General features: G+C 37.6%; 1 protein-coding gene across 3 annotated transcripts in view; it reads left to right on the top strand.

Moving 5' to 3' along the window:
- Positions 1-2,380: 2,380 nt before the first annotated feature.
- Positions 2,381-22,125, top strand: part of HEATR3 (HEAT repeat containing 3) — a 38,473-nt gene continuing 18,728 nt past the window's right edge. For 2 of the 3 annotated variants that reach the window (XM_020985138.2, XM_020985137.2), the window contains exons 1-9: positions 2,381-2,647; positions 2,887-3,059; positions 6,710-6,797; positions 7,776-7,888; positions 12,101-12,210; positions 14,528-14,668; positions 16,369-16,649; positions 21,468-21,558; positions 21,687-21,844. In XM_020985138.2, the coding sequence (XP_020840797.1) occupies positions 2,525-2,647; positions 2,887-3,059; positions 6,710-6,797; positions 7,776-7,888; positions 12,101-12,210; positions 14,528-14,668; positions 16,369-16,649; positions 21,468-21,558; positions 21,687-21,844 (1,278 nt within the window). In that variant the 5' untranslated portion in view covers positions 2,381-2,524. Of the gene's footprint in view, positions 2,648-2,886; positions 3,060-6,709; positions 6,798-7,775; positions 7,889-12,100; positions 12,211-14,527; positions 14,669-16,368; positions 16,650-21,467; positions 21,559-21,686; positions 21,845-22,125 lie in introns of those variants that run through there. The other variant, XM_020985141.2, reaches the window with a different exon arrangement.

Raw genomic sequence — 22,125 nt, 5'->3', positions numbered from 1 at the left:
CAGATTGTGTGCCCATCTTGGGGGGAAGATGGGGAGAAAAATTTAAAACTCAAAAGCTTATGGAAGTGACTGTTGATAAATCAAAATAAATTAATTTTAAAAAAAGAAAGAGTAATGTTTATTATATTTCAGCACAAATAAATTTTAGATCTTATCTGAGAATAAATTTTTATTAGTTTAGAGTATTGGACTCCAAAGCTGGGGGGAAGGAGGAAATAGCATGACCCCAAAGGGTAACCAATCAGAAAGTATGATTGATCATATCCCAACCTCTGTGTGATGGTGGGGGTTTGATTACAATATAACTTCACTCTCTCTTCACTCATTATTCCCACTCTTCCTTTTTTCACTGCTGGACTCCCTTTTAGCTGTATAAACTCCCCTGCCCCCAAGCCTCTTCCCTTCTACTCTAGGCGAAAGTCCCTGAAAGTAACTATAACCTAAGCATAACCTAGGAACCCATACCTGCAGCTGCACAAAACAAATCCTTTCCTTCACCCCCATCACACATATCCAGCATATCCACACTCTGCTCCCCAAATTACTTCTTGCCTATGGCTAAGTGGGCTTTGCATCCCTAGGAATTCCTGTAGCCAATGAAAGATGTTCCATCTCTTTCCATTTTTGTTAGGACAGATTGAGTCACACTGGATGCTCAGTTATGAATAAGTTGCAGTCTGCATCTCAGCGTTCATTACTTTATCTTTTCCCCAAAATCTACCACTTTTCCAAACTTCCTCATATGCTGAGGAGGCCAAGATCCTTTTAGTCACCCAGGTTTGAAACTTTAGTGTCATTTGTGATTCTTCACTCTCCTTCATCCTATGTAGTGAATTCATTGCCAGAGCTTACCAAATCTATCTCCACAACATCTCCCAAATATACTTTTCTTTTCTGGCCACTCACACAGCCACCATAGCCTGGACTACCAAAATAGCCTCCTTTTTGTTTTCACCACCATAAACTTATCTCCACTCCAATCTATTATCCACACAGCTACCAAAGTGATTTTGCTAAAAGTCTGGTTTGATCATCTCATTCATTTACTCGATAAACTACAGTTGCTCCCTATGGTTTCTGTCATCAAATATTATCTTAACGAATCTTTATCTTATCTTTTTTAGTTTCTGGTTTGTTTTTTTGTATGAGTTTTACAGGGTTTACAGGGATTGGTTCTGTCATTTCACTGATATAGGCAATTCCTTGTGAGGAAACACCTCTATCAACACAGATCAAAGACATAATGTTTTCTAGGAGAGCTAGGTTTCTGTGAATTGAATAAGATGTAAGGAGTGTGAGATGAAGTGCTTTAATTTGAGAGAGAGTTTATAAATATAACATTTCAAAAGTTGCACAAGGTACAATGGACAGAGATTGTAGAGCAAGATAAGGATATGGGAAGGGTCAGGATAAAGTAGGTGGGGATGAGCTTAGAAAGTGGTAGCAGAGAAAGATCATTTTTTCTCAGGCAACCTGTGGCTCTAAATCAGAGATTCATAAAGAATGAAGTTTGCTGGCCACTTTCCAGAAAGTTAAAGTAGCTCCACCTGGTTTCCAAGAAGGCTGTTGATTTAATTTTCTGCTAGGTTGGAAAGGTTTGGACGCCTGCTGATCATGGAGGGATAATCACCCTTCTTTAGCAACTGCTCATCATCTCTAAGTCCTAGAGCTGATGTCTCACTGTCTGTCTACTCTGCCCCTTCTCTGGCACTAGTGACACTCTGGTCCCAGGCCAGAGTGATTGATTTACTAATGCTCCTTCCACCTTCAGCAATGACAGCCCAATCCAGACCCAAGCTCGAACGCGCTGCGCTCTTTAGCAGTAGCCAGAGACGCTAACTATTATTCGTGTAGAAAAGATACCTTTCACAAGCATCAGCTCTGTCCAGGAGAAAGAGAACAGAATTTGGAATTAGAAGGCTCCAGCCCCAGTCATTACCTCGGTGTGACCTCTTTGTACTAAATTTCCTCACTTGTAAAATGAAAGGCTGGGACCAACTGCTCTCTTAGGTCTCTTCTAGGACTAAATCGATGTTCCCGTAACTTCCCTAAGGTGGTTTCGTGCCACGGCAAGGGCACTAATTTCGAAGACGACCCCAAGTTCAAATCCCAGCTCTGCCACTGAGTAAATTAGACAAGTGACAAGCTCTGCAAGCTTCAGATTTCCTGGGGTCTGTAACCCGACAGTAAGATAAATTCTAATGCCCTTTTCAGATCGACTATTCTTAAAATCTTAGATTCTTCCACCTAAAAAAATCCTGGCGTTTTAGCGACCAGATTCCCCACTTTTTAGGTCTGTTTCCGCACGCTCCTTCTGCCTCTCTTCTGCGCCTGCGCACCCTCCACGCCTCCAGCCCCACCTCCACCTGCCCTCACGCCACGCCTGCGCATTGCATTGCCATGTGTGCGCTCTAGTTGGCTCCGGCAGGCCCAGCGGAGCTTCTTGAGATCTGCAACTTTAGTGTCCGAATCCTACAGCTGCCCTGTCCGCAGGCTCCCGCATCTCCCGGCTGGCGCCGCAGCCATGGGCAAGAGCAAGAACAAACGCTTCAGACGGCCTCCGTTCTCCCCCACGGGTGAATGTGAGGCAGCGGAGAACGACGAGGCTGGACTGGACGACTCACCGGCGGTGGAGCTCCTCGAGAAGGTGAAGCGGCCGAAATAGGACCCTGTCTTTCTCTCCTCTTGCTTTCTCTTCCCTTCCCCCTCCCCGCCGCGCGGGGGCGCGTGGAGAGGTTAGGACTGAGCGCGCTATTCCCCCCCTTTTCCTCCCCCACTCCAGCGCATTCGCGCGCTAGCGTCCTCCCCTCCCCCTTCCCGGGACGTCCTCTCCACCGACGCCCTCCCGGCCCTCCGGACTCCTGACACCCCCTCCTCTTCCCGCAGCTCCAGCATCCGAGCGCCGAGGTCCGCGAGTGCGCCTGTGCGGGGTTGGCGCGGCTGGCGCAGCAGCAGCCCTCCATCTCGGCCCTGACCCGCAGGGATGCTGTCCGGCAGCTTGGGCCGCTGCTGCTCGACCCCAGCCTGGCCGTGCGGGAGACGGCGGCGGGCGCGCTGCGGTGAGTGGAGCGGGAGGGGTGGGGCGAGAGCGGCCTTCACCCCCCCCCAGGTGAGGGGACGGATTGTAGGGATCCTCAGCTGGGGGGAGGGGCGTGGACCAGGTGAGGCGGGGATTGCGGGGATCCTCAGGGGGAGAGGGCTATAGGAATCCTCAGCCCCCTGGGCTGAGCCAGGTGCGCGTGGGGGGCGGGATCCCTCACCTCGGCCTCATTAGCAGAGCCAGGTCAGAGCGAGGAGATTTTAGGGATCCTCAGCCCCATGAGGGGGAGATGAGCTAGTGATCCAGAGGATTGTAGGGATCCTCCAGGTCCCCAGAGGTGGGGCGTGGTCGCCTTGGTCTCCTAGACTGCAGCTTCAGTTGCTTCAACCACCCACCCACTCCCTTTCTCCTGCGGCTAATACCTTCCCCACTAAGGTTACCTTGTATTTGAATTGTATATGCCTGGTACGTGCTTACTTTTGTACTTGTTATCTAGGTGTAAATTGGGAGGCTGCTAGATGGTGAATAGATAAAGTGGTAGAATTTGAGTTTAAGTGCTACCTCAGACACTAGATCTTGGGTTTGTAATTTAATCTCCCGGCTTCAGTTTTCTCATCTGCAAAATGGAATTAATGGCACCTATCTCACCGGGTTATTGTGAGGAACAAAATAGACAACATGTAAAGTGCTTTTGCAAGCTACATAAATGCCAGCTGTCAACTTCCTTGTTAGAATGTGAGGTTTTCGTAGGTAGGAACTATTTCTTCTCTTGGGTACCTACAGCTTTGCACAGCACCTGATGCATAATAGGCACTTAATAAATGATGCTGTTGTTGCCTACTAGTTTGAACAGATTGTTTTTAGCGTCAAAATCTTTTCCTTCTTTCTTATGCTAGAGAATCCAGAATGATGGAAGCAAGGGAGCTGGTTTTGTAGCTAATTTTTTGTTCTTACATGTGATTTCATCACTTCATCGAATTTGTGGTATAGAATTACTCTTAAAACAGATTGTTAGTAAGGTCATATGAGCTGGAAAGGGATTTCAGTGGTTACCTAGTTCTGTCCCTTCATTGTATAGATGAGGAAACTGAGGTACAGAGAGGCTAAGTGACTTGCCCAGCATCACACAGGTAGTAAACCACAGAGCAGGGATTTTGAACTCAGGTTCTCCATCTCAAAATCCACTGGCCTTACCTTTGTACCTACTGTTTCTGTCTTCTGTAACTTACAGTCTTTTAAAATTGCCTGTGGCACTGAGAAGTTAAGTAATTTTTCTCACAACTAGAAAGGGGAGAGGAGTGACTTGAACCCAGGTTTTCCAGACTCTAAGGATGGCCCTTTATTTACTACACTATCATGAGATAATATTAGAATTTCAGGGTTGAAAAGAATCTGAGGACACCTAGGTCCTGAAACAACGTACTGCACAGATAGTCATCCAGCTGCTTCCTAAACCCTCCTTCAAAATATAACTTAAAAATTTAAATGTAATTTTTTTCAATTACCCATTTTCTCCATCCTTCTTCCCCACCATTGGAAAAGAAAGAAGAAAAAAAATAAGGCTCATAGTAAATATGCATAGTCAAGCAGAATATTCCTGCATTAACCATATCCAAAAAATATCTCATTCTACATCCTGAATCCATCACTTCTGTTAGGTGGTGGGTAGCGTGCTTCATCATCAGTACTTAAATCTTTCAAAGTTGTTTGTCTTCACATTGTTAATGTTATGTAAATTGTTATCCTGGTTCTGCTTACTTTCTTCATGTGAATCATCCCAGGTTTCTCTGAAATCATCTCCTTCATCATTTCTTCTAGCACAACAGTATTCCATTGTTTATATAATTTGTTCAGCTGTTCTTCAGTTGATGGACATCCCCTCAGTTTCTAATTCTTTGCCACTACAAAAATGTGCTATAAATATTTTTCTCTAGAGGAGCCCTTTTCCTTTGATTGCGGTATAGCTAGCTGGGTCAAGAGGTATGCACAGTTTAGTAATATTGGGAGCGTAGTTGTAAATTGCTTTCCAGAATAGACAGACCAGTTCACAGCTCCATCAGCAGTGCATTAATGTGCCTGTTTTCCCACAAGCCCTTCACAACTGAGTGTGAGGTAGAATTTCAGAATTGTTTTAATTTTCATTTCTTTAATTATTGGTGATTTATAGCAGTTTTCATAGTTTTTGATAGCTTGAATTTCTTCCTTAGAAAACTGTCTATTCCAGCTCTATTTGTGGTGGCAAAGAATTGGAAATTGAGGGGATGCCCATCACTTGGGGAGTGACTGAGCAAGTTGTGGTATATGATTCTGATGAAATATTGTTGTGCTTTAAGAAATGACAAGCAGGCAGATTTCAGAAAAGCCTGAAAAGACTTACATGCGCTGATGCAAAGTGAACTGAGCAGAGCCAGTAGAACATTGTGCACAGTATTAGTAACATTGTGCAGTGATCAATTATGATTGACTTAGCTCTTCTCAGCAATACAGAGATCCAAGACAAGTTCAAAAGACTCATGATGGAAAATGCTGTTCACATTCAGAGAAAGAACTGATGGAGTCTGAAGATGAAACTATATTATTGCTTTATTTTTTGTGTGTTTTTTCCCTTTTGTTCTGTTTCTTCTTTCACAGCATGATTAATATGCAAGTATGTCTTACATGATTACACATATATAACCTATATCAAATTGCTTACCATCTTAGGGGAGAAGTGAGAGGAGGAAAAAAATTTGGAAAAATTGTCTTTATATGTAATTGGAAAAAAACATAAAATGCTATTTAAAAAAAGAAAACTGCCTATTCATATCCTTTGATCAGATAGGGATGGATTTTATTCAGTTCCCTATATGTCTTGGAAATGAGACCCTTATCAGAGAAACTTGCTGCAAAGATTTTTTCCCCAGTTAATTCTAATTTTAGCTATATTGTTTTAGTTTGTGCAAACTCTTTTAAATTTCATGTAATCAAAATTGTTCATCTTATCTTCCGTGATCCTATCTAACCCTTGTTTATTCATGTACTATTATTCCCCTATTCTTAGATATGAAAATTAATTCTTTGTTCCTCTAATTTGTTTAGAACCCTTTATGTCTAGATCATAGATCCATTTGGAGCTTATCTTGGAAAAGGGTGTGAGGTAATTGTTCTGTAGCTACTTTTTGCTATACAACTTTCTTTTACCAGTGTTTAACTCAGTTCCTACCCAGGCAGCACCTTCCTAATTATAAAGATCTTCCTTATGTTAAGCTGAATTATATGACCTGATAACATTCCCTCTTTCTCTTAGTTCTATTTTCCAGGACCAAGCAAAGTTATATAATTCTTCCACTCTTTTAAAAATAGTTTGCTTGTCTTCCTGTTTCCCCCTCAAATCTTGCCTTCTCCAACATGCCTTCTCTTAAACTGGTTTGTCTTTTGGTTTGGTTTTTTTTTTGGGGGGGGCATAGTTTCCAATCCCTTCAACATCCTAGTCCTATAGTTCTAGTCCCTTCCAGTCCCTTCACCATCCTAGTCCTAGTTCTGTATTCTCTTTAGCTTGTCTTTGTCCCACCTACAATGTGGCTTAAGAAATAGATTAAGAACCGTTTAAAATATTTCACGTGTAGGCTAACAACATTATGTAACACTTAATCCAAGAATGGAATTTGATAATTTTAACTCCTTGTTTAGAAATCTCAGTGCTTGTGGAGGTTTTGAAGTTTGTGATGATATGGTTACTAAGGACATCATGACACCACTTGTTGCACTCTTAAAAGAGGTATGTATTTTTAAAAATATATGCTGATGGTAATGGATGGCAGTCTACAATTGTAACCTTTTAAAAAATATAAACTTAAGTAGTTTTATCTTTGTGAAGATGAAAAGTTTATTGAGTATTTAAAACAGATTCTTGGTTCTCCTGTAGAGTGTCTATGGGACTTTTGGTACTTTTCTAGTGAAGGACTAACATAGGTGAAGGAATATTCATCATCCTACTTCTCCTTTCATACCCTTTCTTAATATTCTCTAATTTTCCCTTTATGAGAAAGCTGTGATGATTCATACAAAAAACCATTAGAATTTTTTGTTTTTTAGAACTTGTACTGAATTGCCCCTGAAAAGATAAAGTCTTTAGTTCCTTAAAAGGCTGCTTTCCTCAATGATTTATTACCCTGACATAAAACCTTTGTGTTGTCTTAGAAGAATTGATTCTCATAGTGAGCTGGAGAAAGTAAAATTCCTTATCTTCATAACAGTTCTCTGAATTTATATGACTGATCTAACTGCGTCTCAACAATTCAGTGGTCACCTAGTTTTCTTGTTTTAGTCATCTTTTGACTTAACCTCTGAGGTGCTGCTATTTTTTATATCATTTCATGATTTATATTTAAAAACATAAGCTTTTGATAATGCATGCTGTTCATATTCCTTTTTAAGAGTACATTGTGTTATCAGTGAAATATTTTTGTCATCTTTGCTATATAGGTCAGGGTTTGGGTTTTTTTTAAATAATTCTAAATTTTCTTTGAAATTAAAAATGTTTTGTATCGATATTTTATTGTGACTTCTAGATGTTTTATTTTCATTTGTTTATTCTAAAGAGGGAAATAGATTTGTGGTGAAATTGACCCAAGATAATTTGGCATGTTAACCACCCTTATCACTATATTTTTGATCCCCTTCTGTTTTTTACACTAGCTTTTTTATTTGTTCATATTTTTATGAACAAGGAACTAATTGTAACATTTGGTTACAGTGTAGCATTGGATTAGATTCCAGTGAAATCTCTTTGAAGAAAAACAAAGAGCTGAATAAAAATTACGTGGAAGACATAGCTAATGAGGCTGTGAATGTGCTATGGAATATATGGTAAGAGTATTCTATCCATTTACAGTAGACCCTTCCTGCAATTACCTAGTACCCATTTTTGTTCTTTTGGGAAACTCTTCCCCTTTGTGGAATTTACTCTGCGTGTGTGTGTGTGTGTGTGTGTGTGTGTGTGCGCGCGCGCGCGCCAACCCCTGATCTCTTTGTTCACATCAACTACTTCTTTCATTTCCTTTCCACTTTCCTGCCTCTCTTCACCTGGAGCTGGCTACTGCCATTGCCAGGAGAATGAATACACCACTGCAGTGAAACTTGATTCTCATTTTGCTTTTTAATCCCAACCCCCCCCCCCAGCTTGTTACCTCACAGCCCTGCTCATTACATTTTTTGTATAGCTATAACTTCTAGGAATTTTTCTCTTATATTGACCATGAAGTGTTCTAGTTGGTCCTAGTTCTCTCCTGAAGGCCTAGCAAAATGTAATATAGAATCCCTTTTCCACATGACACCCTTTCAGACATTTGAAGACAACAGCAATTCCCCTGCCCCAGGTCTTTTGTATACTGACATTTCATGTCTGACTTGTCAGGCGTGGTGAAATACAGTTGTATCAGTTTGGCAACTAGAAGAAGGGAGGAAACACAAACTACTCCCAGTGCATTATTCTGGCAGCAGCATTTGGCAGTTTGACATAAGAAAGAAGCTGATTGTGAATATAGAAATCTGTCTTACCCTACAGGAAAGTGGGAGGGGAAGGGGATAAGAGAAAGGGGAGGAGATGTGATAGAAAAGAGGGCAGACTGGGGGAGAAGGTAGTCCGAAGCAAAACACTTTTGAGAAGGGACAGGGTGAAAGGAGATAAGAATAGAATAAACAGGGAAATAAGATGAAGGGAATTTCAGTTAGCAGTAGTAACTAAAAAAGTTTTGAGGCAAGTTTCTCTGATAAAGGCCTTATTTCTCAAATATTTAGAGAACGAAGTCAAATTTATAAAAGAGCCATTTCCCAATTGATAAATGATCAAATGATAGGAACAGTTTTCAGAAGAAGTAATCAAAGCTGTCTATAGCTATATGAAAAATGCTCTCACTATTGGAGAAATGCAAATTAAAACAATTTTGAGGTACTATCTCAACCTATAAGATTGGCTAATAGGACAGAAAAGGAAAATGACAAATGTTGGAGGGGATATGGGTAAAATGAGACATTAATGCATTGGTGGTGGAGTTGTGAACTCATCCAACCATTCTGGAGAGCAATTTGGAACTATGCCTAAAGGGCTAGCAATACTAGTATTAGGTCTGTATCCCAGAAGGGATGAAAAAGCAAAAAGGAAAAGGACCTTTTTGTACAAAAATGTTTATAGCAGCTCTTTTCTGGTGAAAGAATTGGAAATTGAGGGGGATGCCCATCAATTGGGTAATGGCTAAACAAATTATGGTATGTAATTATTATGGAGTGCTATTGTGCTATAAGAAATGATGAGCAGAATGCTCTCAGAAAAACCTGGGAAGATTTACAGGAGCCGATGCAAAGTGAAATGTACAGTGTACAAAATAGCAATACTGTAAGATGATAATCTGTGAATGACTTAGCTATTCTCAGTAGTACAATGATCCAAGACAATTCTGAAGGACTTATGATGAAAATGCTATCCATCCCCAAAGAAAGAACTGATGGTGTCTGAATACAGATTGAAACATATTTTTTTTAATATGTGTTTTCATTCACAGACTAATACGGAAATTTTTTGCGTGACTACACATGTATGACCCATATTGAATTGCTTGTCTTAATGGGGGGTGGGGAGGGAGGAAGGGAGAGAATTGGAGTTTTTTAAATGAATGTTAAAAATTGCTTTTAATGTAACTGGGGGAAAATTAAAAATTTTTAAAAATTTTAAATAAGCTGATTAGTAGGAGGAAGAAGAGACTAAGTACATTCTCAGAGTTGCTACTCCATTATCCACCATTCTTAGTAACCAGAAAACCATGTATCTGATCTACCATTCCATCCCCATGGGAGTGTAGCCAGTAGAAATGGTAATGGACACACCATTGGGAATATGCAATAAATTTGTTTTTTCCCTGCCTCCTTTTTACTGCTCTACCTTCTTTTCATTCGTACCTTCTGACCCTGAGGAGTAATACCTTTTTTCTCTTGTAAAGACTAAAAGTTTCTGGAAAGCTGCCCATAAATCAAAAACCTTTATTAACAAGCCATATTTCCCCATTAGTTCATTGTTAAAGTGGTAAACACATTTATTCCCAGGGGGGAATAATGAAGGAATCTAGGTAGAAAAGAATGATATCAGAGGGTGGGAACTGAATTCAGATGTTCCATTGCCTGGTCTTGCTGATCTTACTCCCTTCATATCAAGAAAGGATTTTAGATTTAACAAACTGATAAAAATGAATAATAAAATTAATAACTCTGGAAGGTAGCAAAAAAATCATTGGAAACAATTTGTTAATGCTACTCTGTGCTACTATATTTGTATCCCTCTTAGTACCTAGCAGCTAATTATGACATGGAGGTGGCCCTTAGCTCTCAAAGTTTGTGGCGATAAAAATCAAACTCTGGCAGGTTTTATCATGTTGTAGTGGGAGTCATATAAGGATCAACCTAGCTGAGTGCATACAGAGTAGCAGCTTATCACCAGAAAGTTGACTAGTTGATGATTTTTTACTATTTGTATCTATTCATGGAGTATACTAATGAATTTAGTGGATCTTTTGAAATATGAAGATGCACTTAAAAGTGTATTATGCTAACTTTTGCCACTTTCCATCAGTTTTACCTCCACATTATCTCTCATTTGTCCAATACCCAGCCACTCTCATTCAGGTCTCTCTCGCCTCTCACCTAGATTATTATAATAGCCCAATTTATTTCCCTGCTTTTTAGTGTTTGTCTTTCTAGTGTATTCTCTACTGTTGCCAAAATAATTTTCCTAAACCATAGGTCTAACGTATCATTCCGCTGTTCAGACACAATCAATGGCTTTTAAAATAAAATATAAAACTTCCCAGCCTGGCATTTCAGGCCCTCTCTTTATTCCATTCTACATATTCCATCTACTTCTCTTCACTCTATGTTCTAGCCACACTGGGCTACTAAATGTTCCTCTTAACTCAACATGTCATCTCCTTCCTCAGTTCAGTCAACCCAGGAATTTCTTCCTCATGCATGGAACATAGTTTTTCCACAATCTACCTCAAAATCCTCTTATTCTTTCAATGTTCAACTAGGGTTCCATAGACTATGAAGCTTTCCCTAATTTCTGTGTGTAGTATATTCTTTTTCCCTGTTAAGTAACTTTGTATATGCGTATTTGTGTATATGTTATAACCTTGCAGTATATGTCAATTTGAAAGTCTGAATTATCTTTGAACCTGCAGCACCTGGCACAATAATTTGTACATAATAAACACTTGCTTATATTTTTATGAAATTGAAATTTTAAAAATATTTCAGTAGACCTGCTGTTTCATTAGCATTGCTACTTCTTTTGACAGAGATTGTAATCCTTCCACACTTTATTGGATATTTTCATGAGTTTCTGTGGACCAGAATTTGCCAGCCTTCTGGTTGAGAAGCCAGGAGGCTTTGAACTTGGCTGATCCTTAGATGCCAAAGAGCACACTACTACCAAAGGCCAAATCCTTGTCACAATAAGGTATAGCCATAGGAATTCAGTGGAAGCCTCAAAGTAGCAGCAGAATTCCCTACTCTAGCATTTTTGTTGAAGAACATTGTTGGTTTTCTTTGTGTGTAACACGCACTTACATAAAAAGATAATAGAATATTTCAGTGATGTAGACATCAGTACAATATGAATGTAACTGTCTCTATATAATGGTTGGATATTTGGATGGAGTAGCTATGTTTTACTAATGAAAATTTTGACCTTCTTTGCTAGGGATAGTAACTTTAAACCATTATTGTTTTTAAAGTCTCTGTTTCAGATTATAAATTCTACCTGTTTTAAACTATAATTGAACTTGAGTACCTTGTTCAAAGTTACTCCTATTTGCCTTTTTTCACTTTTTCATTTTCTTATAATAAGTCCAGATGGTCATTTTAGTGTTTTTAACTTAATATCTGAATGTTCAGTTTACTTGAAGTTTGGCAAATGTCATGGTTTTATTCACTGAAATTTGTTAGTTCATGAGATTATGTATGTTTGGTTTTTTGTTTTTTTTTCATGTTAAAATGTGAATAGTAAAACTTTTTTTCCCCCCTTCAATTTAGTGAATGCAGTAGTAGAGCAGTATCTATATTCAACAAAGAAGGGTGCTTGGAGATTGTATTAAAGTATTTAAGTAGGTTTTCCACCAATGTTGACCTGGCTATTTCAGTAGGTAAGTGAAGAAAAAGTGATGGTTTATTAAGTATTTACAGTGTAATCTGGGGGGAAAAAAAGTTTTCATAGAATTACATGTTTATTATATTCTTTAATGTATAAAAGTGATAGTTTTTAGTTTGTTATTATTGTATTTGCTTATATAAACCACCACCACTGTCACTTTAAATAGGAGCCATAGAACATTTGAGTCCTTGTTTTTTACCATCCTCAGCTATATTCACTAATCTCTGATATTTATATCCCTCTTGCAAAATTATGATTAAGCAGAGTTACACAGAGATCACTGAAAAAGCTAACTAAATTTTTGTTTTTTCCTCTTCCAACTTAGAAGAGGTGAGAGAAAGAAAGATATGGGGGTGAGCAGAGTCAGAAATATACTGATTGAGAATAGAATGAGGGGCAGCTAGGTGATGCAGTGGATAGCTCACCGGCCCTAAAGTCAGGAGGATCTGAGTTCAAATCTGGTCTCAGACCAAACACTTGACCCGTACTAGCTGTGTGACCTTGGGCAAGTCACTTAACCCCAATTGCCTCACTAAAAAAAAAGAGAGAGAGAGAATAGAATGAGGATGTAAGGATCAGTTTTTCCCTTTCTCCCTTTTACCCTAAAGAGCGGCAAGCATTTACCTGCTCTTTGATTTAACTGTTTGTTTCCCCTGACAAGGACAAGGTGCATTCCACTTAGACCATATTTGGCAACAATGAATGCTCTTTTATAGGGGGAAAAGAAAATTGTGAAACAAATCATACTGGGAAAAGTTATGAATTTTCCTTAAAATGGAGAAGATATAGAAGTGTAAAGGGAGAAATAATGTTGGTGAGGGTGTTTTTAATTTAAAATTTTTTAAAATATATTTTCATTGATATCTTCTGTTTTTACATCACCACATTTCTTCACTTTACAGAAAGCCATTTGAGAATATTTTTAAAATAAGGGAGAGTTATACTAGCAGTTGTTAGGTTTGGTAACTAATTTTTTAAAAATGAATTTGAGGAACTTTTAATAAAAGTTGTCAGCCTTATAAAACAAAATCTCCAAGACTTTCACATCTTTGATTTTGTCGTTTGTTGACAGAATGAACAATTACAGCATCTCTTCAGTTTTTTTCCTCCTGAAATCCTTTGAGGCATTCCACATGCTTTAGTGTGGTGTTTGATAAAAGTGTTGGACTTGGAGTTAGTAAGACCTGGATTTGAGTCCTGCCTCTGACACTTAGTTCACTCTCTGATCAAGGGCCAGCCACTTAATCTCTCCATTCCTATTTCCTTATCTGTAAAATGAGGATACTACTACTTTTGGTGTACTTACCTTGTAGTGTTCTTAAGAGATTTTCATGATATAATGAAAACAAAACAGAAGACCTTAATATGCTATATAAAGTCACCTGTTTTTAATTACTTTCATTTTACTGTTCAGTAGATTATATGTTTACTTAATCTTACAGCTTTTATTTTGAAAAAATAAGGCTAATAAAAAACTAGTTAAGAAATCTTACTAGTCTATATCCTCTATTTTAATATAATGTTCCTTACATTATCTTTTTAGAATGTGGTATGATTCCCCTGGCCTGGAAGTTTGGATTCTTAGCCCTTCGCATAGGTGGATTTAACTAAATTCTGAAGGAGAAAAAAAAATTCGTGCAAATCTCAGAACTTATCTTGGGAAGCAGAGTAGATTAAAGCCAGGTCACATAAAAATTTGTCTTTCCTCATTGATCTGGGTAGGCTTTTTCAAAAAATTTTTAATTGGATAGATTTAGCTTGGTATTTGCACTACAAGAGATTTTCAAGAAAGAAATGTAAGGTAAATTTCCCTTTTGTGCTTTTGGATTCTGTTCTGTTGGATCGAAATGGCTTTAAGTTCTTAAAGGCTGAGCAGTGCAGAAATACACCACCTCTTTAGTGAATTAGTGTTATCCAAGTGATAGAGTGTGGTCTGATTCCTTTCTTTAGGGACAGACTGGACCTAAAGCACTAAATGAATTATAATGATTTCACTATATTAAAATCTCAGCCATTTGTAAATGTGATCATATTTTTCCATATGACTATAGACTGTCACTCACAGGGCTATTTTAAGTGAAGTAGTTCATTCTAGCTTTAATAAAGTCATACTCAAATTCAGAAGCCTTAAAATCTAGTACCTATTTTCTTATGCTATTTTGTAGCTAGAGTTGTACCACAAAAACAAGTATACAAGCTAAACATGTGATTAGAGAAAATAAAAGGTGTTGGGTTTTTTTAAGTTTTCCAGTTGTTATATATTTAATTTGTTTTCATTTGTTTTAGTTGTTCATTTTTTGTCTCCACAGCGTTTTGTTTACAAGCAGTGACAGAGGATAACCCAGAGCTCTTAAAATCTTTTAATGCTCCAGCTCTGCAGGTGCTAGAATCGGCAATGTTCTCACCCACCTCTTCTATGGAATACACTCTTCTGAAAACATTAGTGGCAGGTATAATTTTAGTATTAGGGAAATGGTATGTGGTTTGTTTTGGGTTTGTTTGGTTTTTTGGAGGCAGTTTGGGTTAAGTGCCTTGCCCAGGGTCACAGAGCTAGTAAGTCTCTGACATTGGATTTCAACTCAGGTCTTCTTGACTGCATTGCTGGTGCTTTATCCATTACGCCACCTGGCTGCCCCAGAATGGTCGATGTAGATGTTTTTAATAATTTCCTGTGAACATATGGAACTTTTCACTAGTTCATAGCATTATTAAATAATTAAAATGCTGTAGTGAGAAGCAAAAGTTGGATTGAATTCTTATATTTCAGAAAATCTTGATCTTTGTCTAGAGGACTTAAGTTTATGTATTTCTCCTCTAAGGAGAAGCATTTGTCATAAGTTGAATGAACTCCCCAATATTTGTTTAAAGAAATTGTTTTTATGAATTTTCTGTTCTTAATTATCGACTAATGAAAGTAGAATTTGATTTTTAAAAATTGAAGCTGTATGGCCATTAGTTTTATTGCAGGCCCTTCACTTTTTTCCCCATACTCCCACTGTGTCAGTGTATAGAAAACTGGCAAAGGCTTATCTTTAAAAAAAAAAAATCTCTTTACCTCACATTAATTTCTGAATATTTCCCTCTTTTGTTTCCTAGGTGTTATCTTTTCTTAGTAAATGCATTTTATAATTCCACATAGATTCCGTATTGCATTTAGATGAGCCAAATGCATGTTTATTTTGAAAGGTGCATTCATTTTCATAGTTGCCTCTTTTTTTTTTGATAGTGCTCTACCTTACCTCTTCATTTAACTTACTTTGCTTATCAAATTATGCAAAATGATGGAAGTGTGCTTTCAGAACTATATACAAGAAGAGAGATCTTGGAATTTTTGGAATTTTAGTACATTCTGTTCCACTCTTGGAATATAAGATTTTGCTGAATAGGGCAGCTCATGTTAAGATGAAAAAGAAAGCCAAACAGTTTGTCCAGTTTAGAAAGAAATTTGATTAGTGTTTTCTGGGTATTCTTATCTAATAAATGTAAGCACATTGAGAAAGGATTGTGTTCTATCGAGAGAAGAAAAGCCTTGTAATAAAGGAAGCTGCCACTGACTTGAAGTATATTGATGTTTAATGTAAGCTTAACTAGGGTAATGACACTGAGTGCTGAAATTACACCTGACCTTAAAGTACCCAGTGTCTTGTGGAAGTGCCTACAATGTGTTAGGCACTGGTGATACACAGATGAAAATGAAGTAGTCCCTCCCCTTAAGGAGTTTATATTCTATCAGGGTGGAAAATATATAAACATCTAAGCTTATGTAAAATAAATAGAAAGTAGTTTGGGAAGAATCAAGGCAAGCCTCACATAGGTGATGTGGCACTTGAACTATACCCTGAAGGAAATGAGGGATTCTAAGAGACAGGTGAAGAGAGGAATTTGTTCTAGGCATGGGTTCCTGCCTATGCAGAGGCAGACAGAGTATGGAGTGTCCTGTGTGAGAAATAGCAAGAAAGCCAGTTGTGCTACACCCTTAGAGTGTGTAAGTGGATAATGTGTAATAAAGCTGGAAGCCAGATTATGAAGGGCTTTAAATGCCAGCCAGAGGGGTTTTGTCTTAGAAGTAATCTAAGCTAGTGGAGTTTATTGAGCAAAGGAGTGACATGATGATTCATTGTTCTCATGCTCGTATTTTTTTTCTTCTTAGGGACTGTGTGGAATGTAAAGGATGTTCTTCCATCCAAGAGTCAAGCAGATACCATAAATGCACTCCTGAAGATTTTCTCTGATGTTTTAGAAATGGATGTTGGGGAGGTGGTTATTCAAATGAAGGAAGCTGAAACTCAAAGGTTAAATGCTGCTACAGAGACTGAGACTGAGGAGACAGATGAAATGAATGGTGATACTTTGAATGAAGATGATGAAATGGAAGAAGTTCCCCACAAAAGAAAAGTCAGAAGGAAAACTTTCATTTCAGATCTACTTCCAGTAAGTTAAGTGGGTGCCAGCTAAAACCAATTAATCCATCCCTTTCCTTTACAGATTTGCCAGTGAAATTGACTGTTTCCATGACAAAATTAGAGCTATGTTCCTGCCCCACACCCTACCCCTTATCTCCCCCCCAAAAAAATCCCATAAGGTATGCATTAGAAAACATTTGGTGAGATAATACTGTGATCATTTCCAGGCCTAAGTAGTGCTTGATGTTATACTTGAAAGGCTTTTCTGACATTGATTGAGTTTTGCAATACTTTACTCCCAGATAATTTGTGTTAGATCACTCAATGGGTGGAGCCCTGAAGACCTGAATTCAAATATGGCCTCAGATGCTTACTTAGCTTGTCTCAATTTCCTTATCTGTAAAATTGGGTAATAATAGTACCTACTTCCCAGGATTGTTGTGAGGATCAAATAAGACAATAATTGTAAAGTGCTTAGCATAGTACCTCGCACATAGTAAGTGCTATATAAATGTTAGCTATTACCATTATTGTTATAATATGCATTTTGTAATTCCGTTGAATGGTGCTTCACCTGTTATTTCCTTCTGGATTTTATTATTGCTACATGGAAATTACCTATGTTCCAGGACTAAGATTAGTCATTATAACTAATCAAAAATTCTCCTACCTTTTAGTGTTTTGTTCATATTATTATAAACATGGAGTACATTATTCTCATTCTCCTTACTTTACTCTTCATCATTTCACACGGAATTTGCCATATTTCTGTGAATTGGTCATGTTCAATATGTCTATTATATATTACATTCATATGCCACAATTTGTTCAACCATTGTCCAATGAATGGGCAAACACTTCATTTCCAATTTTTGCTACCATAAAAGCAGTATAGTTCTCAGTGACTTAGAATGGAAGCTGGAATGATGGAAGCCACATATTTGGGAACTTGCCTGGCTGAGCCTATCAACAGAATTGTTATCAGAGATATTCTTCTGTTGGTATCCCTGAGCCTTAAGGGGTCTTAGGGGACCTTGTCCTCAGGATAAGAGGTTGGACTCCAAACACTGCTCTGAGGCTCAGATATGCTTTTATATAATAAAGTGTTTTGTAGACCTTAAAATGACACATAAAGATCTGTTATTTCTGGTTAACATGCCACCAAAGTAATCTTACACTGCCTTAAAAATATTTGTCATATGTGGCAATCTGTGAGGTGTTGTATCTCAGCCTAGAAATCTGATTTGCTTCAGGTCTTGTTGTACAGATTAATGCCTTCATCTTAAAAATCAGTTCTATAATTTAAATTCTTTAGGTGTCATTTACTTGAAATTAGGATCTCCAGTATTACTCCTTTGCTTTATGTTCCTAAATTCTTAAAGCAATACATCCATTATACTTTGAGAAAAGATCAGTTTATCTTGAGCACATCTTGCTTTCAACTAAAACAGTTACATATTCCAACCTAAGAAAGATATAACTATGTACATATGGAGCAGCTCAGCTTAAATTATTACATTTTGTTCATAAAGTGGGAATCAAGAAAGAGTCCTGAGCGGGAGAGAGACATAGGGAAACTGAACCAATCAGTCTGGCTTATTTTCTAAATCTGTTTGGAGGAGTTGGGGGAGGGGAGAGTAGGAAAACTCACTGTCTTTCATACTACTCTGCCATTTTGACTCCACCTTGTTCTGTAATTTTTTGAACAGCATTAGCAACAAAACATAGGACCTCTGTTCTTTGAAAATATGGTTGATGTATCAATTATTAATTCTGTCTTGAATGGAAACCAAAACATTTTTATGAGTTAACTCTTAATCACCTTTGCAGAATAGCTATAATTTTTTCACAATGTTGTATAGAGTGAAAAAAGAAATCTGACTTTAGAATATGTTGGGTTTTTTAACTTACATTTGCATTCTAGTTTGCATGAAAATACTTAAAACAAAATATGCCAGACTAAATCCTGATCAGGAAATTCAAGGAAAAAATCCATGAGTCATCTGTCCAGCACAGGTTGGCATAGAGGTAACAGGGAGGTATGTAGATTCTAAGGATAGAGTATGTCTAGTAGGATTGGTACAAACCATTCCAGAACAGGAAGAAGCTATGTATTGTGGAAAGAAGAGGTCCCAGGTCCAGGGTAGAAAGACCTAAACTTGTGTAAGTGTCATCTGGCAGTTCTGCTGTTTGCCACTCATAAGTCCAGGACAGATTGAAGAGAGGACCTATGCCTAAGGGTCATATTCCAGGAAGAGGAGAGGATAGGCTCTAGGCTGTGTGCTAGGGAAGGAGAATATGGCTTAGACCTCAGGAGCTAAGTAGAGTCTCATTTCAAGTTTCTCAGTAAGATGCAGTATACAATACTTTTCCCCAATAACATGTTAAAATAATTTTTAAATTTTTTTAGTTTTTAATTTTTTTTTAAGTTTTGATTCCAAATTTCTATTTCTCCCCCCCCCCAATTGTAAGCAGTTATATTTAGGTTATACATGTACAGTCATGTAAAACATTTCCATGTTGATCATTTTGTACAAGAAGACTCAAATTAAAAGAATAAAGAGTCAAAGAAAGTGAAAAATAGCATGCTTCTGTCTGTATTCAGATGGTCTTAGTTCTTTCTTTGGAGGTAGATAGTATGCTTCATCATTAGTTCTTTGGGATTGTCTTCAATCATTATATTGCTGAGAATAGCTTAAGTCATTCATAAGTTAATCAACATTGCTGTTGATGTATACTACGTTTTCCTGGTTCTGCTCACTTTACTTTGCATCAGTTTGTGTAAGTTGTTCCAGGTTTTTCTGAAATCATCCTGTTTGTTATTTCTTATAGCCCACATACCCGTCTTCTCATACACTTACAACTTCCCCTGCATCAAACTCCCTGAAAATCAGAATAAACTAAGTAGAAGCTAATGACTCTATTAGACAACAAGAAATATTAAAACAAAGCCAAAAGACTGAAAAAAAATGAAAGAAATTGCAAGGTATGCAAAAGCAACTGACCTAGAAAATGGATTGAGGAGAGATAATTTAGGAATCATTGGGCTACCTAAAAGCTAGAACAAAAAAAATAATAAAAGAGCCTAGACATCATATTTCAAGAAGGCATGAAAGAAAATTGTCCAGATCTCTTAGAACCAAAAGGCAAAGTAAGATAGAAAGAATCCACTGGTTACTTCCTGAAAGAAACATGTAAATGAAAATTCTCAAGAATGTTATAGCCAAAATCCAGAGCTTCTAAGTAAAATACGGAATACTGTGAGCAACCAGAAAGAATTCAAGTACTTGGGAGCCACAATCAGGATCACACAAGATTTAGCAGCCATCTGAGTTAAAAAGCAGAGATATTGGAATGCTGTATTCCAGAAAGTAAAAGTGTGGCAATACAACTAAGAATAATTTACTCAGCAAACCTGAATATGATCCTACTGGGGAATAAATGGATCTTTAATGAAATAGAGGACTTCTAAGCATTCCTGATGAAAAGACCAGAGCTGCATAAAATGTTTTAATGTCAAATATTAGAGTCAAGGGAAGCATAAAAAGGTAAACATGAGTAAGCAATCATAAGGGATGAAACATTCTGTTTACATCCTGATATGAGGAAATGATAAATGCATCTTCTTTAAACCTTATCTTCAGGGATCATTGAGGGATTTTAATGAGACAAGGCCTGAGAGGAGTTTTGTTAGGTCTTGATCATTTTAAAAGAAAAATGGGAGAGGAGTACACTAGGGGAGAAAAGGAGAGGAAGGTGAGGGAAATTTTTCTCATATAATCAGGGTAAACAAGTAGAAGTCTATACAAAGAGGAATGGCTGAGGAGAGAGATTGACACTTGGACCTTACTGTCATCTGAATTGGTCAGTGGGGGGAAGAATGCAGTTGGCTACAAAAATACATTGCACTCAATAGAGAAATACAAGAAGAAAGGAGAAGGGAGATTTTGAATTAGGGTAGGTAACAGGAAGGATTAGTCCTAAGCAAAACAAATCCTAAAGCTATACAAAAGTATTTGTAGCTCTTTTCAAGGTAGCAAAGAATCAGAAACTGAAGAGGTGCTCATCAACTGGGAGAATGGCTGAACAAGTTATGGCATATAGATCTGATAGAATACTGTTGTATTGTAAGAAATAAAAAAGATGATTTGAGAGAAACCTGGGAAAACTTATATGAACTGATGCAAAAGGAGATGAGCAGAACCAGAACAGTTTATACACTGACAGCATTATTATAAAAACAAACAACTTTGAAAGACTTAGAAACTCAGATCATCATGCTAGCCTACCATGTTTCCAGAGAACTCAAGTGCAGAATGAGACATATCGTTTTTTGGACATAGCCCATGTGGGAATTTGTTCTGCTGCTCCGTACATATTTGTGATTGGAGTTTTGTGTTTTTTTCTGTGTTGGGAGTGGATGAGTAGGAGGGAGAGAAGGCAGAATTTTACTGATTGGGAAGAAAAATTTGAGTTACAAATTTTATTCTTTAGCCAAATTTTCTTAGTCATAAGAAAGTCATAATTTAAGGCTCATTAGGAACCCTTGTAGTAACAGGCTCTTTCTAAAAAGACCTCCATCTTTCTAGAAACATTATATTTAGGATGAACTAACTCTTGTCTTAAACTTAATTACCAATAACTTCATCTTAACACAACCCTAATTTCAAGTAAAATACAATTTATAATTCCTGGCCTTTTGCAGCTTTGGCTCTTTGAGTCTTTCTACTATATTTTTTTTCTACAATGCCCTGTTTCAAATGAGAAAGTAGTCTTTCTGACTTTAGCCAAAGAACATTACAAAATTATTTTTCAAAAATGGAAAATCTGTTGTTTCCTTTTGTAGCCAACTGAAAAGGAATTGAAACAGACATTAGCCTTACTCACAGCTCAGCAGATTGCCCTAGAGATTATTGTCAACATGTGCTGCAGCGATGGTATGTGAACTTTTTTTAGGTTGTCATTTCAGCTGTACCTTTTTGCCCGTGTGATAATGGGGAAGCCCGGTTATGTTACAACTTCCTTGTTTATATATTTGTTTGTGGTTTGTATTGTTCATGACCAGATCCTTCTGATGATGAATGGGATGAGTATTCTAGCAGTGATGAAAGTGATGCATTTATGGATAATTCCTTTAATGAACTCAGTGGACAACTAATGTCCCCACTCTGCCTTTCTGCTGAGGTTCATACTGCTCTTACAAACTACCTCATTCCCAAGAAGGTAAACTGTTTCCTTCTAGTATTTTGGGGATAATGGGAATGGGTTGAGAAGTAAATTATGGTACGCTTATAACCTTATAAAATACAGTAAGCCTAGATTTCCTCATTTGGGGGGTGCGTAATAAGAATTAGCTAATTAATCCTTTTAAAGAATAATGTGAGCCTAGGTCAGTTCTTAACTAAGAGACTCTACCCATACTGAGTATTACTAGCGAAGTGGAAACTTATAGAATCATACTAGTATGTTGTAATTTATTGCTTAATTGCTGTTTTTTTACCCCC

The sequence above is a fragment of the Phascolarctos cinereus genome, unplaced genomic scaffold, assembly GCF_003287225.1.
Source record: "Phascolarctos cinereus isolate Bilbo 61053 unplaced genomic scaffold, phaCin_HiC Scaffold_2;HRSCAF=192, whole genome shotgun sequence".
Taxonomy (NCBI): Eukaryota; Metazoa; Chordata; class Mammalia; order Diprotodontia; family Phascolarctidae; genus Phascolarctos; species Phascolarctos cinereus.
The sequence above is the reverse complement of the archived record's forward strand: the minus strand, read 5'-3'. Positions and strand labels throughout refer to the sequence as shown.